At 40.4% G+C, this 16,642-nt stretch overlaps 2 protein-coding genes across 2 annotated transcripts; both read right to left on the bottom strand.

Annotated features, from left to right (window-relative positions):
• Positions 1-5,898: 5,898 nt before the first annotated feature.
• On the bottom strand, positions 5,899-9,633 carry LOC132294042 (proline-rich extensin-like protein EPR1). Its single transcript, XM_059791763.1, has one exon. It carries the CDS (start codon positions 9,630-9,632, stop codon positions 6,075-6,077), a length of 3,558 nt encoding a protein of 1,185 aa, XP_059647746.1. The 5' UTR covers position 9,633; the 3' UTR covers positions 5,899-6,074.
• Positions 9,634-12,263: 2,630 nt separating this feature from the next.
• On the bottom strand, positions 12,264-16,511 carry LOC132294040 (leucine-rich repeat extensin-like protein 4). Its single transcript, XM_059791761.1, has one exon. The coding sequence runs from the start codon at positions 15,286-15,288 to the stop codon at positions 12,793-12,795; it is 2,496 nt and encodes an 831-aa protein (XP_059647744.1). The 5' UTR covers positions 15,289-16,511; the 3' UTR covers positions 12,264-12,792.
• Between the last annotated feature and the right edge of the window lie 131 nt (positions 16,512-16,642).

Here is a 16,642-nt window from a genome sequence, read left to right as displayed (position 1 = left end):
ACCTCAAATCTTTTTTTAATTTTTTTTTTTAAACTTAATGCACTAATATACCCAAAAAAAAAAAAAAAAAAAAAAAAAAAACACATAAGGGGTGATATTTATCCAAAATGTAAACATTAATTGCGTTTTTTCTCACTTTGCCCAATATATAACCATCAAATCTCCCTCCCTCACCAAAGAACTAACATGGACACCATTATCATCTTTCACTTTTCACTAAAAATCATATTATATACAGATGCATGACAACCATGTTAGATCCCAGCCCTTGTTGGGATCTGTTTTTTTTTTTATCTTTCGCAAACCATGATAAATAAAAGCTCTGCACAACAAGGTCCGGCGACCCACAGTCGCCGGAAATGGCGACCATGGTGGCCGGCTTTTGGTCTGGCTGGATCGCCGCCGTCCGTCGATGTTCCGGCAGTCCGTGGTGACCCTTCCTCTTTTCATTTTGCTCCATTTAAAAATAAAAAATAAAAAAAACCGGGAGCTTCAGAAAGAGAAACTTGAGACCTGCTACTTGATTTGTTGTAAATGCTGATCCCTTTGTTTTTCTTCAAACCAGGAAGAAATCTAGATAATTTCTTGTCAAAATACTAACAAAATGGAATTTTAAATAAAATGGATAAGGATTTGATCTTACGAATTAAAGTATATTATTGTTTGCACCCAAAAAATATTTTTTCGACCACTTGTGTTGATCAGTTGTTTTAAAATATTTTTTCTACATGTTGATCAGTTGCTTTAAAATATTTTTTCGACATGTTGATCAGTTGCTGATAAGATAGTGCTGATAATTGAGGGTCCTTATCTTAAAAGGGGATTTTAAAGCAAATCTCTTAGAAGCACTTATCACATGTGCAACTGGTCTTGCAAGCACATGCCAGAACAAGAAGATTATGTTTAATTCAAAACAAAGACTTTGAATTTAAACAACATGAAAAGAGCAACTGCTTTCAACCGCAACAAGGCTTCTACAAATAGCGCTCGAGGGATCTGCACAAAAGGTTTACGACCACAACAAAATTTCATTCTCTCCAATTTACTTAGTCATTTTAATTAGTCTTTCCTTTGTACTTCTTTTCTCCGGAGTAGTATTAGATTCAACACTTCTTATAATTTGTATGAGAATCCTACTTATAAAATAAAAGTCAGACGTTCGGCTTCAATCCCTCTACTTTTATTTTCTGTCTCTTGGAATAGATGTATCCTTGTATTATTTGTTTTACTCGCTTCATCCATTTCACCTTTAATGTTGAAACTCTTTTTGATTGAGGAATCGAAAACCTAAAGGAATGGGCCGATTACGAATTCGGTAAGCGCCAAGAATAGTTTGGTTATCCAACCCCTCTGAGTCGGAAGACTCTGGCACTCGCCTAAAAAAAAAAAGAAAAAAAAAAAAAAAAAATGCGAAACAATTATTCAGAGAGAGAGAGAGATAGTGGGTGACGTTGAGGAAGAGGTTGCCAGAACGATCCTTAGGAGGGTGAAGGTTGTTGGCGGCGGTAGGGATTCGCTAAAAGAAGGTAAGTTGTAAGTAAGTTGTATGTGGTGGTGCAGTGGGCAGCAAAGGGTCGGGGTTGGTTGCACAAAACCACCTGGCTTTGTCTGGTGTTCTTTACGGTCATTTCACAAAAGGATATATTTTTATATATTTTATAAAATGATAATAATTTAATTAAAATATAGCTTAAATGTGTCAAAAGACACTTATTTGCATAAATTAAAACAACGATGCAAAATTGTCCAAAGCAATGTTGTTTTCAATTAAAAGTTTGTGTTACTTACTGCATGGAACATGCTCACGCCAACCTCCCATATTTCCTCCAAATCATCTATCAATGGTTCGTCATTACGAATTTCATTAGAGAATTCAAGGTGGTGGTCATAGGCAAAAGTTTTCCCTTCATAGGAATCAGAAGGAAGCTTAGTCAAGGATGTTGTCATTTATGTCCTAAACAACAGCAAACCTTGGTATTAAAGTGCGAATTGAATCATTGAGTTGAATGCCACGAAAATTATTTGCTATGTGGCCTTAAATGGAAAATTTTGAAGTCTCCACCAAATATTGAGTTTTGGTATGTTAAGTGGAGACTTGCTCTTATCAATATAATAAAAGGTGAATCGCAAAAAAATCTCGTTAACTATCACTCACTTGCAAAAAACACCCCCTTATAAATATTTTTAGCAAGAAACTCCCCTCCACTATATTAAAAGGAGTATTTTAACTTAACACCGTGTAACGATTTTTTGAGGTAAATTTTTGGACCAAATTAACCATTAACGGAATGCGGATGAGAATGGTGAGTCCAACAGTTGGGTGATGAGATTTGAGTAGCGAGGTTACTGTAGTGACTCGATTTAGTTAGGTAGCTGTCAGAGAAGGGCTCGCTAAAACATGGGTAACCAGACGCACTCCCAATGCCGGCATCTCCGATGTTTGACGACGGCAAAGAGTTAATGTTGAAAAGCCAGATCACGCCAGTCCCTACTTGTGCCGTCTACACCTTCAAGTCCTCTATACCCCCCTTAAAACAGGTCTACAACCGGCACTGAAATTGGCCCTGCATACGGCACGGGGCCACTCTTCTCAATCTCATTGGTGGTTTCGTGCTTTAGGCAATTGATCAGAGTACTTGATCGCTTCAACGCTGATATTGTCGGTGGTAACGGCGAATCGGAACATCAGTGTCTGAGTGGAAGGGAAGATCAAGGACTCTTGCAAAGATGTGAGGGAGTCTTCAGAGCTTCTTTTGCTGGCAAGCAAGTGCATTAGAGAGGTCGAAGTGACGTGGTATTATAGCATGATGTTCCTTTTCCTCGCAGCTAGATGAACCATTCATGGTGCGGTGATGAGATCGTTCCCGGCGGCGACCTCGTCTGGCAGTCCAACACCGCCGGCCGCGGCGTCTCCTCCGTCACTGCTCTCTCTGGCCCTTCGGCAATCTCACTCTAAGGGCAAAGCTATCTTATGCTACGTTTGGTGTGCAGGAATGGAATGAAATGCAAGTGGGAATGGAATGAGAATGGGAATGGAATGGAATCGTTATTCTCATTCTATTGTTTGGTTGTAAATATGAAATGTGTAAGAATGGAATGATAATAACCATTCTAGTATTTGGTTGAACCAATTTAAAATTTAGAATGGAATAAATTTCTAATTGAATTCTCCAAAATATCCTTCTTAGTAACAAATAAATTAAATTAATAACAAAATGATATTATCTAATAATTTTTTAAAAATAAATGGTGGCAATGGCGGTGGAGGATGGTGGAAAGTGGTAGTAGTGTAAGTGGTGGTGTTGGAAGGCGGCGGTGGTGGCAATGGTGGAAATTGGTGGTAGCAGTGGTGGTGGAAGGTGACAGTGGTGTTGGTGGAAGGCGGTGGCAGTAGTGTGGTGGTTGTAGTGGAAGGAGATAGTGGTGTGACTATAGTGGTGGTGGAAGGCTGTGGTGGAAGGTGGTGGCGGAAGGTGGCGAGCAATGGCGAAAGGTGGTGGTGGTGGCGGTGGCGGTGGCAGAAGGTGGTGGTGGTGGCGATGGTGAAAGGTGGTGGTGGCGGTGGTGAAAGGTGGTGGTGATGGTGGAAGGTGGTGGTGGTGGTGGTGGTGGTGGTGGAAGGTGGTGGGCGATGGCGAAAAGTGGTGATGGTAGCGGTGGCGGAAGAAGGTGATGGTGGTGGCGATGGTGAAAGGTGGTGGTGGCGGTGGTAGAAGGTGGTGGCGGAAAGTGGTGGCAGAAGGTGATGGGCGATAGCGAAAGGTGGTGGCGGTGGTAGTGGTGAAAGGTGGTGGTGGCGGTGGTAGAAGGTGGTGGTGGCGGTGGTGATGGAAGGTGGTGGTGGCGATGATGGTGGTGGAAGGAGATGGCAATGGCATTGGTGGTTGTTGAAGGCGGCGGTGGTGGTGAAAGGTGGCGGTGGTGGAAGGCGGCGGTGGTGGTGTAAGGCTGTGACGGTGGCGGTGGTGGAAAATGGTGGTGGTAGTAAAAGGCGGTAGCAGTGGTGGAAGGTGGTGACAGTGGTGAAAGGCGATGGCGGCGGTGGTGGTGGAAGGTGGTGAAAGGCAATGATGGTGGTGGAAGGTGGTGGCGGTGAAAGGCGGCAGCAGTGGTGAAAGGCGGCGGTGGTGGTTGCGACAAACGATGGCGGTAGCAGTGGTGAAAGGTGGTGGCAGTCGTAGTGGTGGAAAGTGGTGGGCGATGGTGAAAGTCGGTGGTGGTGGAAGGCATTGATAATGGTGGTGGTGGTGGAAGGCGGAAATGATTGTGGTGGAAGGTAATGATGATTTTTAGACTTGGAATATGAGGATGTTTTGGGAAGTCGATTTTTAAAAATAAATTACTTGGGAATGGAATTGTCATTCCATAGGTTTAGTTATGGAATGGATTTTCATTCCATGAATGAATTTTCATTCCAATGGAATGAACATTTCCACTTTAAGTTGCATACCAAACAAAAGAATGGTTAGAATGGATATTCTATTCCATTCCATTCTTGCACACCAAACGTAGCATTAGTTCCTAGTGGGCAATCCCTTGTCTCACGGTCCGTGGTTCTAGTGAAGGTAGGGACTCATGTGAATTGGCAATTTTTCATCTGGTTTTTCAACTGGACCATTCATTTCTCATTTTGTGCTTCTTGATTTCTAAACTATTGTAACGATACAAATGAAAAATAAGTTGCTAAAAGTTTCTCCATAAATGGTTGTCAATGCAGTTTTTTTTTTTTTTTTTTTTTTTTGGCATAAATTGTAATAATTTTAGTATTTTTTGGGTACATAAATATCCTCAGAAAATTTGGGTTCGACTGAATTTGTTATTTACCGAATTTAATGGAGGACTGAATAATGACCCAATCACCATTCAAAAAAAAAAAAAAAAAACAATGACTCAATCCATAATGTTGAGGGGTAATTTGGTCCACAAAATTATCTCAAAAAATCATTACACAGTATTAAGTTAAAATACCCCCCTCATTATGGTTGAGGAGGGTTTCTTGCTAAAAGTATTCTTGGAGTTTTTTTGGCAAGTGAGTAATAGTCGAGGGAGTTTTTTACAATTCGCCATATAATAAAAGTGTTTAAAATATTTTTAAAAATATTTTGCATAAAAAAATAAATAATAGTAAAATATATATATATATATATTAAGTACGGAATGACATAAAAGTTACACGACTTACAAATATTAATAAATGCTACTTTATCACGATATACAAATCTTAATGATCCAGTCATTGTAACTTGATCATTGAGAAGTTTTACTGGATGATTTCTGAATGGACCCGATAATTAATTGTTGTCATCTTAATTGTATATTGTGTATACTTAAAGTTTTAATCTGGCTAAATATAATACAATGGACCCGATATTGAATGGACCCAATCCTAATAAAAGATCTTTTCTTTTTCTATATTTTTTTAATTTTTTGAATAATTAATTAAACACTATATCTAAGAAAGAATATTAACAACAAACCACAATGTATGCAAAAAATGAACTTAAATTTCTTTCAAAACAACAAAGTTGATTCAAATGAAAAAGGGAACCATTGTTCAAAGTATATAATAAGTTTATTTTTTAAAATGAAATTGTGATCCCAAGTGTGCTGGAAGGACGAAATTTTTAATTTTGAATAATTTGAAAGGAATTGTCTTAGATTAAGAGAAATTAAAACTCTATTACAAACATCCTTGAAGAGTTTGTCTAGAATTGTCCCAACCAAGCTATCACAAACATCCTTAACCACTTACCAGTAAAGATAATTTGACGGGTTTGTCTTAGATTCAGAGAAATCAACCAAATCATAAGTCACTGAAACAATGTGTTAATTTACTTTGATTATTTGTAACATCAAACACAAAAGACGTCAACAAATAAAGTCATGTGCAACATAATGTCAACTGAATCCCACGTAGGTGACAAATGTAGATTAAAGTAAAAAGTAATGTCCATTGTTTAGACACTCATGTAAAAGAGTGACTTTGTTCATGTAAAGTCAAAATCAATGGTATCAATACATATATTAAACAATAAATTTAAAAATAAAAAAAAAAAAACCTAATGGTATACTATTTAATAGCCTTGGAACATTGGTGGAGGTGGGGAAGAGTACTGAAAGCCCATGTTTGGTGGGAGAATGAAGTCATCGTGCTTTGGCGGTGGTGAAGGTACAGCTTGAGTAGGAGGAGTTAATGATCGTGCGGGTGTTGGTGCTGGTGGAGGCGATTGAACCGTTGGTGCGACAGGAGATGGTTTTGGAGTTGAAACTAGCGTAGAAGGTGGTAGTGGTGGTGGTAGATGTGATTGAGCCGGTGGTGGGACAGGAGATGGCTTAGGAGGAGTTAATGATCGTGCGGGTGTTGGTGCTGGTGGAGGCGATTGAACCGTTGGTGCTACAGGAGATGGTTTTGGAGTTGAAATTGGTGTCGAAGTTGGAGATGGGACTGGAGATGGCTTAGTGGGTTTAGGAGGAGGTGAAATTGGTGTCAAAACTGAAGTTGGGGATGGAGATTGCTTAGTTGGTTTAGGTGGAGCAGAAGCTGGTGTTAAAACTGGAGCTGGGGTCGGAGATGGCTTAGAAGGTTTTTGCGGAGGAGAAACTGGTGTTTGAACTGGAGCTGGAACTGGAGATGGCTCAGGAGGTTTCTGAGGTGGAGAAATTGGTGTTTGAACCGGAGTTGGGACTGGAGATTGTTTTGGAGGATGTGAAACTGGTGTTTGAGTCGGAGCTAGGACTGGAGACGACTTAGGAGGTTTCTGCGGTGGAGAAATTGGTGTTCGAGTTGGAGACGGGACTGGAGATCTTTTAGGGGGAGTTGAAATTGGTGTGTGAGTCGGAGCTGATACTGGAGATGGCTTAGGAGGTTTTTGAGGTGGGAAACTTAGTTTTGGAGCTGGAGCCGGGACCGGAGATCGTTTAGGAGGAGTAGAAGCTGGTGTTAAAGTTGGAGTTGGGAATGGAGATGCCTTAGGAGGTTTCTGAGGTGATTGAATTGGTGTTCGTGCAGGAGCTGGGCCTGGAGATGCTTTGAGAGGTTTAGGTGGAGCAGAAACTGGTGTTTGAGTCGGAGACGGGCCTGGAGATGCTTTGCTAGGTTGAGGAGGAGATGAAACTGGTGTTTGAATCGGAGCTGGGCCTGGAGATGATTTGCCAGGTTTAGGAGGAGCCGAAACTTGTGTTTGAGTTGGAGCTGGACCTGGAGACGCTTTGCCAGGTTTAGGAGGAGCTGAAATTGGTGTTCGAGTCGGAGCTGGGCCAGGAGATGCTTTGTTAGGTTTAGGAGGACTCGAAACTGGTGTGTGACTTGGTGGATTAGAAGTGGGAGGAAGAGTATAAGTCTTTGATGGTGTTGGAGGAGGTGATATTTGGGATGAAGGGGTTAGTGGAGTTGTTGTTGGTGGCTTTGATGTGGGAGGTGAAGTGTAACTCCTTGATGGTGTCGGAGGAAGTGATGTTTGGGATGAAGGGGTTGGTGGAGTTGATGTTGGTGGCTTTGATATGGAAGGTGGGGTATAACCTGTTGATGGTGTTGGAGGAGGTGATGCTTGGGATGAAGGGGTTGGTGGAGTTGATGTTGGTGGCTTTGATGTGGGAGGTGGGGTATAACCCGTTGAAGGTGTTGGAGGAGGTGATGTTTGGGATGAAGGACTTAGCGGAGTTGAAGTTGGTGGCTTGGAAGTTGGAGGTGGAATATAAGTTGATACTTCTTTTGGTGGAGGTGATACTTTGGATGAAGGGCTTGATGGAGTTGAAGTGGAAGGCGGAGGAGTTGAGGCTTCGGATGAAGGAGTTGGTGGAGTTGATGATGGTGGCTTGGATGTGGGAGGTGGAGTATAACTCGTTGATGGTGTCGGAGCAGGTGATGTTTTGGATGTGGGAGTTGGTGGAGTGGATGTTGATGGTGTCGGAGGAGGTGTTGTTTCGGATGTAGGAGTCGGTGGAGTAGATGTTGATGGTGTCGGAGGAGGTGATGTTTTGGATGTGGGAGTTGGTGGAGTGGATGTTGATGGTGTCGGAGGAGGTGTTGTTTTGGATGTAGGGGTTGGTGGAGTGGATGTTGATGGTGTCGGAGGAGGTGTTGTTTCGGATGTATGAGTTGGTGGAATGGATGCTGATGGGGTCGGAGGAGGTGTTGTTTGGGATGTAGGGGTTGGTGGAGTTGATGTTGATGGTGTCAGAGGAGGTGTTGTTTTGGATGTAGGGGTTGGTGGAGTGGATGTTGATGGTGTAGGAGGAGGTGTTGTTTTGGATGTAGGGGTTGGTGGAGTGGATGTTGATGGTGTCGGAGGAGGTGTTTTTTCGGATGTAGGGGTTGGTGGAGTGGATGTTATTGGTGTCGGAGGAGGTGTTGTTTTGGATGTAGGGGTTGGTGGAGTGGATGTTGATTGTGTCGGAGGAGGTGTTGTTTTGGATGTAGGAGTTGGTGGAGTGGGTGTTGATGGTGTCGGAGGAGGTGTTGTTTTGGATGTAGGAGTTGGTGGAGTGGATTGAGATGTAGGAGTTGGTGGAATGGATATTGATGTTGATGGTGTCGGAGGAGGTGTTGTTTCGGATGTAGGATTTGGTGGAGTGAATGTTAATGGTGTTAATGGTGTTGGAGGAGGTGTTGTTTTAGATGGAGGAGTTGGTGGAGTGGATTTTGATGGTGTCGGAGGAGGTGATGCTTGGTATGAAGGGGTTGGCGGAGTTGATGTTGGTGGCTTTGATGTGGGAGGTGGATTATAACTCGTAGATGGTGTCGGAGGAGGTGATGCTTGGGGTGATGGGGTTGGTGGAGTTGAAGTATGTGTTGATGGGACGGAAGGTGTACCAACCGGTGATGGCGGTGACTGTTTAGTTGTTGGCGGCGGGGTGAATTCAGGACTTTCTGGTGTCGGTGATTGTGGTTTTGGTGCCGGTGGAGAAGGTGTTGAGGGGGTAGTAGGTGTTTGTGGTGCATCTGGAGTAGGACTGTTGGGCTGGTTTCCACAGATCAACTCACATTCATCAGTGTTAGTTGTAAACTTGTTGTGGTCAAAGAACACACCATCAAACTTCTTCTCAAAGAGTTTTCGGGGCAATTGCCCTCCAAACTCATTGTACCTCAAGTTAAGGTACTTGAGAGATTGCAACTCCAGAAGAACGTCAGGAAATGAACCAACAAAGCGGTTGTAGCTGATATCGAGTTTCTGCAACTCCTGAAACCCGGACAAGTTCTTGGGGAATTCTCCTTGAAACTGGTTGTTGTTAATCTTGAAACTTTTAATATCAGTCAAGAGCCCGAGAATATCAAAAAGATATCCTTGAATATAAGCATGGCTGATATCAACAGCAGAAACAACGGTCAAGGAGGAATCATCAACTGCCTTTGAGCAGACAACACCAGAGTAGGCACACACATTCTCACCAACCCAATTGCCAGTAACATTATGCGGGTCAGACACAAAACCTGATTTCCAATAATGAAGAGCAAGATAAGCATTCCTGAGCCTGATATTTGCAAATTTCATGCCACCAAGATCTTTGAGATAAACCTCATACACCTTGGGAAGACTTTCCTTAGCATCCTTCAGTTCGTTATGAGCCAAGGCAAACGATGAAAATGAAGAGAACAAAAGGGAGAGGAAAAGAAAGCTGCCGGAGATCTTCATCTTTTCGGTGGTCAGATATTCCAACCACCTTGGATAAGATCCAAGGCTGCTTCTGGTTTCTTGTATGGGAGTTATGGAGGTACTTATAGTGGTGGTAGAGAGAGGGAAGTTTTAGAGGATTCCATTTTTAGTTCCGGAATTCATGGAGCTTTAATATACAGCACAAAATGTGACGGTCATTATGATTTCACTCACGATTAATTTAGAGATCGCTACTTCAATTTCGATTAATTTGCCTGAATTAGAGTTTGGTCATAGTAACACTTGAGGAGGACCAAGTCTTCCTTCAACCAACTAGCTACATAAATTACCACCATTAGATCCATTACCTTTTAACACTGAGGACCAGTGATAAAAATAGGATGATCTTTGTATTGATAATAGGCTGTTTCTTTCTGTTATCTGTCCACACTCTTTCTAAGTGTAATTGATTTTATTAACCAAGGGAAGTAAAATTAAATAAAATAAAAAAGAAATAACTATTTCAATAGAAATATATGAGAACCTGTGTACATCTCTTTTACTACTTCGTGTATAACCTCACTTTTGGACGCAATAAACAATTAATAATTTATTGGACATTTAATATATTTTTAAATATTGTCATAATTTGGAGGAAGTATTTCTCTAAATTTAACAACCACATAATAAAAAGGATTCGGCAGAGTTTTATGCTTGAAAGTTAAGCCAGAATAATAAACTTATAGAACAGGCAAAATATTTTGAAGTTTGTCTGCAAATATAAATTGATTGATCCATCAAATCATCAATTATATTAGTGATTTATTATCAAGTTATCAACTGAAGCCAATCCTAGTTATAGGCGTGTTAGTGCGAAGTGATATATGTGAGTTTTTTATTACTATTATATTCAAAATATATATACATATATAACATTTATTTAGACAATAGTGGAATGCGCGCCTTAGTTACACTGTATAGATTGTTAATGTAATACATTATATCGTAAATTTGTTATATAAGCAATTCAAAATTACGGTATAAATAATGTGAAAATTTTGTATAAGTCGTTGCATGAACGATAAGCACGGAAGAGAATTTGGGTTCACAACTGATGCATTTTAGTTATTGAAGAACATAAAACATTATTGAAGATTGGTCATATTTATTAAGCACATAGAATATGGTTGTGGCTCTGATTGCTTAAGAACAAACTGTAGTCAAATCATAGAAAATAATCAATCTTTGACAACAGACTAAAAATAATTGATGAAAATTGTTTTCTGTATTTCAAAATTTGCTCACATCCTGTAACAAAGTCATATAACTTTAGGTGAATGCCCAATATGTCTTTTATTTATTTATTTTTTATTCATTTTATTATTATTGATTTCTTTAAATAGTATGCTTACTTCTTGTACTCTCATTTTATTTGCGATTACATAATAGTCTCTATCTTATTCATTATATTTTCCAACACAATGAATAACGGGATCATTATTTTACTTTTATGTTTTCTTTTTTCGTTAGTAAAAAAAACACTCATGTAACGACTTAAATCATACTAAACACAAGAAGAGAACTAAAGAACAAAAGAAGAATCAGAAAAAAGGGCATGAAAGGGAAAATCTTAAATCAAAAAACAAAACTTTGAAAATCGCATCTAAGAGCCTCATGAACTGCAAAATTGCCAGATCGGTATTCACTTGAGAGTTACTCAAATCTTTTATTTTTATTATTTTATATTGTAAAGGCATTTGTCACTTTATCTTTTGGACATAAACTTCTTACTCACCGTTCAGTAGGTAGGCAAGTATTAAAAAAGAAAAAAAGCAATATATGATGGTGCATCAGAGAAGAAAAAATATAAACAATTCATCATCATCACCATTCTTGCCTTTATCCCCGATGGGTCATTCATATGAATTTTTTTTTTTTTTTTTCATTCTTTTCTATTGTACACCATATCATTTTTTATTATTTTTTTTTAATCCAGGAGCTAACAGAAAATCGAAAAAGGCAAACAAAATGCCTAAGAAGATCACAACCATGGATGAGCCATGCATCAAAGGACAACAGACCTGTTCTAATCCAGGAAAAGAAGCCAGAACAAGCTGGAACAAAAATGGTGTCAATGACTTTGCAAGGAGATAAGAGTTCAATGAAGATGCCCATGTGAGGAAAGGTTAATATGGAAGCCAAATTTGAATTGAAAAAACTCCCATTTAATTGAATAATAGCTGCATTGGAAGAACACTGAGTAAGACACCTGACAGTGCATTGGTGATTTGTGTGCATTATGGACTTGCAGTGACAGTGTGGTGCATAAATTTTACTTGTGCATCTTATCATGACATTGGACTTTACTTTTGCATCTTATCAGGTACTAATTAAATGTATATTTAATGGTTTTCACAATATAAACATCTTATCTATCACAGGCTTTACTGGGTGAATTCTGACTTGGCTCGATTAGTGTTTGCTTGTGTTCTTAATTTTATATTAATTTTGTGAATGCCATTCACAATCATTAGAAATATAAATTTAATTACCACTTAACCATATAGAGAGAGAGGAAAAAAAAAAAAAAAAAAACAACAACAATTGCTTTCCAATCGACGAAAACAAAAAAATTCCTAGTAATTAATCATATAGCAAGACAAGAAGAAATTAGCCAAATTTTGAATCCAGAAGAGAACTGTTTATAATATTTCAAAAATTAAACACTCATAAGAGAGCTGTTTTCTTTTTCTTTTTTTTTATTTCCATTTCTGTAATTGAGTCACCATTATACCTGAAGAGAAACAGCAATTTAATATCTTCTTGTCTTACAATAATAGACATTAAATTTCTTAGTAATAACAATGTAGAGGCAAACAACAAACAATGTCCACCTCTTGGAAGCTCAGGTTACAGAGTGAGTCTATGTATATATTAATATACAGTATGATATGCTAGTGATGTACTAGTTAGTAGCCTAGGAACATAGGTGGTTGTGGCAGCAAGTACTAGGAGCACAAGGTTGTTGAATGGATGAAGATGTCCCGTGTCGTTGTTGCTTGGTGGTTTGGTGGTGGTGAAGAAACACGAGAGAGAGAGAGAGAGAGAGAGAGAGAGATTGTAATGGTGTGGGGGTGATTGGATGGGTGGTGGCGGTTGGGAATAATCAAGGAAATGGAAGTGGTGGTGAGTAAACTGATCAGGTGTAAATATCAATTTGCAAATCTCCTTCTGGTGGTGCTCGGTGAGATTTGGAGGAGGGTGGTGATGGATGAGGTTTGGAAGAAGGTGGTAGTGGATGATATTTGGAGGAGGGTAGTGGGGGTGGATGATATTTGGAGGGGGGTGGTGGTGGATGTATCTGCAAATCAACAAAAGGTGGTGAAGGTGGTGGGGGTGGTGAAGGACGTGGGGGTGGGGGTGATTTCGGTTTGGACGAGGGTATTGGCAGAATATCTTCTGGGGACGATGGCAACACATAAACAGGTTCATGGGGTGGTGCGAGCGATTTCACTGTGGAGGAAGGTGGTGGTGCAAAAGGGCCATTTAAAGCTTGTGGCAGAATAGAACGTGCGATTGATTTTGCGAAGTTAGGAGATGGTGTAGGAGGAGATGAAAGTGGGGGTGTTGGAGGTGGAGGAGTTGGGCTTCGCGCCGGAGGTTGCTCAATTTGTTTGGGAGGAGGAGCAGAAACTGGTGTGGCAGCAGGAGCGGAGATTGGAATTGGCCCAGAAGGTTTTAGAGGATCCACAGCTGGAGACGGGACTGGAGATTGGGGAGGAGTCAAAACTGGTGGTGAAGCTGGGATAGGAGGAGGTGGCTGAGAAGGTTTTGGAGGAGCTGAAACGGGCGTCAAAGGTGGAGGCGAAAGAGGAGATGGCTCAGAAGGTTTTGGAGGAGCTGAAACGGGCATCAAAGGCGGAGGAGAAAAAGGAGATGGCTCAGAAGGTTTTGGAGGAGCTGAAACGGGTGTCAAAGGTGAATCTGGAATAGAAGAAGGTTTTGGAGGAGCTGGAACAGGTGTCAAAGGTGAAGCTGGATCTTGAGATGGCTTTGGTGGCACACTTGGTAGGTCAGAAGTGGGAGGAGGTGGAGTAAAAGTCTTTTCTGGTTGTGAAGAAGGTGATGGGTTGGGCAAAGAGCTTGGCGGAAGTGAAGTCTTTCCCGGTTGCGAAGGATCAAGCGGCGGATTGGACAAAGAGCTTGGAGGTAGTGAAGTCTTTCCCGGTTGCAAAGGATCAAGTGGCGGAGGAGGTGAGGTAATAGTCTTTTCTGGTTGTGGAGGCAGCGAGGGGATGGGTAAAGAGCTTGGAGGAGGTGAAGTAATAGTCTTTTCTGGTTGTGGAGGAAGCGATGGGATGGGCAAAGAGCTTGGAGGAGATGAGGTAATAGTCTTTTCCGGTTGCGGAGGAGGTGATGGGTTGGGCAAAGAGCTTGGAGGAGGTGAAGTAGAAGTCTTTTCCGGTTGTGAAGGAGGTGATGGGCCGGGCAAAGAGCTTGGAGGAGGGGACATTGGTGGTTTGGAAGTAGGGGTTGGAATAGGATTGGGTTCTACTTTTGGGGTGGAGGGGCTCGAGGGAGGAACATTTCCCTCCACCACTACGCCCGGCCTTGAAGGTTGTTGGCATGCTTGACCATCTCCGTGTAAGTTGGTACCAGTGAATCTTAAGTGCGACAAATGTGGCAAGCTGCAAATGCTATCCGGGACAGTTCCTGTCAATAAAGTATTTCCGATGTCCAGTTGCTGAACATTCTTGAGATTAGAGAAACTGGCTGGCAACGGACCACTCAACTGGTTAGAACCCACGCCAAGAACGCTCATGTTAGTCAGCGACCCCATTTCATCAGGTAGCTTACCGCTGAGATCATTGTTTGTGAAAAGTATCTCATTCAATGTGTTCTTCATCTTGCCAATGCTACTCGGAATGCTACCACTAAATTTGTTATTAGCAAACACAATAACTGAAGCTGTGGAGTTTCCTAGAGTTTCAGGAATGGAGGATGAGAACCTGTTGTTATTCAGGAACAAAGCGTCGAGCTTCATATCGAAGAGCTTTGGGGGCAATGCACCTTCAAACTCATTAAATCTAACATCAAGGTACTTGAGGGATGGCATATTTAGAAGAGCATCCGGAAATAAACCACAAAAGCGGTTGTTACTAACATCAAGCTCGAACAAAAGCGTAAGCCTACAGAAGCTATCAGGAATTTTTCCAAAAAATCGGTTTGAGCTAATATGGAAAAGAGCAATATCCGTTAGGAGCCCAAGCTCAGGAGGAAGGGAACCGGCAATTTCACCACGGTTAAGATCAACACCAGAAACAACCTTCAACTTGGGGTCATCAAGTGCTGGTGAGCAGATTACGCCATTGTAGGCGCACACATTGGAACCAACCCAATTGGTGGTCATGTTTTTCGGGTCCGAATATATACATTTTTTCCATGCCTGGAGAGCAACATAAGCTCTTGCTATCCTTGAATTTTCAAAAGTGGCAGGAACAGCATCGAATGTCAGAAGCTGGCGATGCGGAGCATAGGATGCCTCAACATCTGCTAAAGCCAAAGAGAAGGAAGAAAATGAAGAGAATAATAGGAAGGAGAGGAAAAGAAAGTTTCCCAAGCTCTTCATCTTCGGTTGATATAACAATGCCAGAGACCACCTTGGATAGGTCCAAGGCTGCCTATAGCTTTTCATTCATGGGAAGAAAAGGAGGGTGTTATATGGAGGTATAGAGGGAGGGAGTGAGAGTCCGTTGACAGAGGCCTCCGTTTTAGCAGCGGAATTCTAGGATACACCACCAATTTGGAGGTTTGCCAAGAATTTCACAAACAAATCTAGGGATGGTTGTCGGGATTTTGGTTGTTAGCCTCAATAGCACAGCACAGGTTTAGCAATGCTAACAAATATTCACGTTGACCTAGTCTTTCTCCATAAATTAACCACATTACACACATTATAATAGCTGGTACGAGAAAATTTTGGAAGTAATCTTTGTACATTGGGCATTATGACTTTTTTCGTGTTATGGTAAAAGTTACCACCACCTGTAAATTACATGTGAGCAATTTTGATTAAGATTTTGATGATTTCCTAACTTAGCAAAAAATTATTTTAACTATATTTTGTTTGTCGCAGGTATAAATCAGAATGCATGCAATAATATTTCATGTATCAAATGGCTTAAAATCCTAATTTTGGGGACATAAATGAACAACACATGTTTTGCAGTGATATATAAGCCACATCATACATCTCTTTATGTAAAGAGATATGCTATTCAGGATAAAATTATTTTCCAACTACATGTCAAAATGAAATGGTATGCTCTAAACATGTGATTATTTTGTGCATCTTACTCCTCCAATATTTGGATCAATAAGTTAGGAAGTACTTCAGATTTTTTTTTTATTTTTTTAGATTAAAGACTTAGAATTAGGAAATAAATATATACTGAAGACAAAACCACCAAGACCTTTGGTCTAATGGGATCTTGTCTCTTTTGGAAGAGAAAAGTGGAGAGTTATTTGTCCGGACAAATAATAATAATAAAACTTTTGTGCATCTTACTCCTACAATATTTGGATCAATAAGTTAGGAAGTACTTATGATTTTTTTTTTTTTTTTTAGATTAAAGACTTAGAATTAATAAATATTGGTTCATGTCACCAAGTTTAGCCTCGATATAATTTTTTTTTCTTTTTTCCCTAAGTTATGCAAGGTCTGCCTATGTTTTTGGTGTAGAATTTGACAGCTAACCCAACAGATTTTAAGTACCAACATCATTTTGCTTTTGAAAGTGACTATATACTGTTATACCAACCCATATATTAATCTCATGTTTCAATTTTCTTTTCCTTCTTTCTTTTTTCATGTTAAAGAATATAGAGTTTGAAGACAGTTACAACTACATGTAGAAGCACAATTTTCACCTCAATAGGTTGCACTTGCACCAATCCTATAGCACCAAGAAGTCTAGAACCCAAAGTAGCCAATAGTAGATCTTCTCTAAGTTGACCTGATAAGTTTATATATATATATATATTAACGA

The sequence above is a fragment of the Cornus florida genome, unplaced genomic scaffold, assembly GCF_030987335.1.
Source record: "Cornus florida cultivar Cherokee Brave unplaced genomic scaffold, ASM3098733v1 CherokeeBrave_3.0.0_Hap2_Chr02, whole genome shotgun sequence".
In the NCBI taxonomy this organism is placed as follows: domain Eukaryota; kingdom Viridiplantae; phylum Streptophyta; class Magnoliopsida; order Cornales; family Cornaceae; genus Cornus; species Cornus florida.
The sequence above is the reverse complement of the archived record's forward strand: the minus strand, read 5'-3'. Positions and strand labels throughout refer to the sequence as shown.

Excerpts from the sequence above, each read along its gene's own strand:
- LOC132294040 (XM_059791761.1), bottom strand. The coding sequence starts at position 15,288 with ATGAAAAGCTATAGGCAGCCTTGGACCTATCCAAGGTGGTCTCTGGCA.
- LOC132294042 (XM_059791763.1), bottom strand. The coding sequence starts at position 9,632 with ATGAAGATCTCCGGCAGCTTTCTTTTCCTCTCCCTTTTGTTCTCTTCA.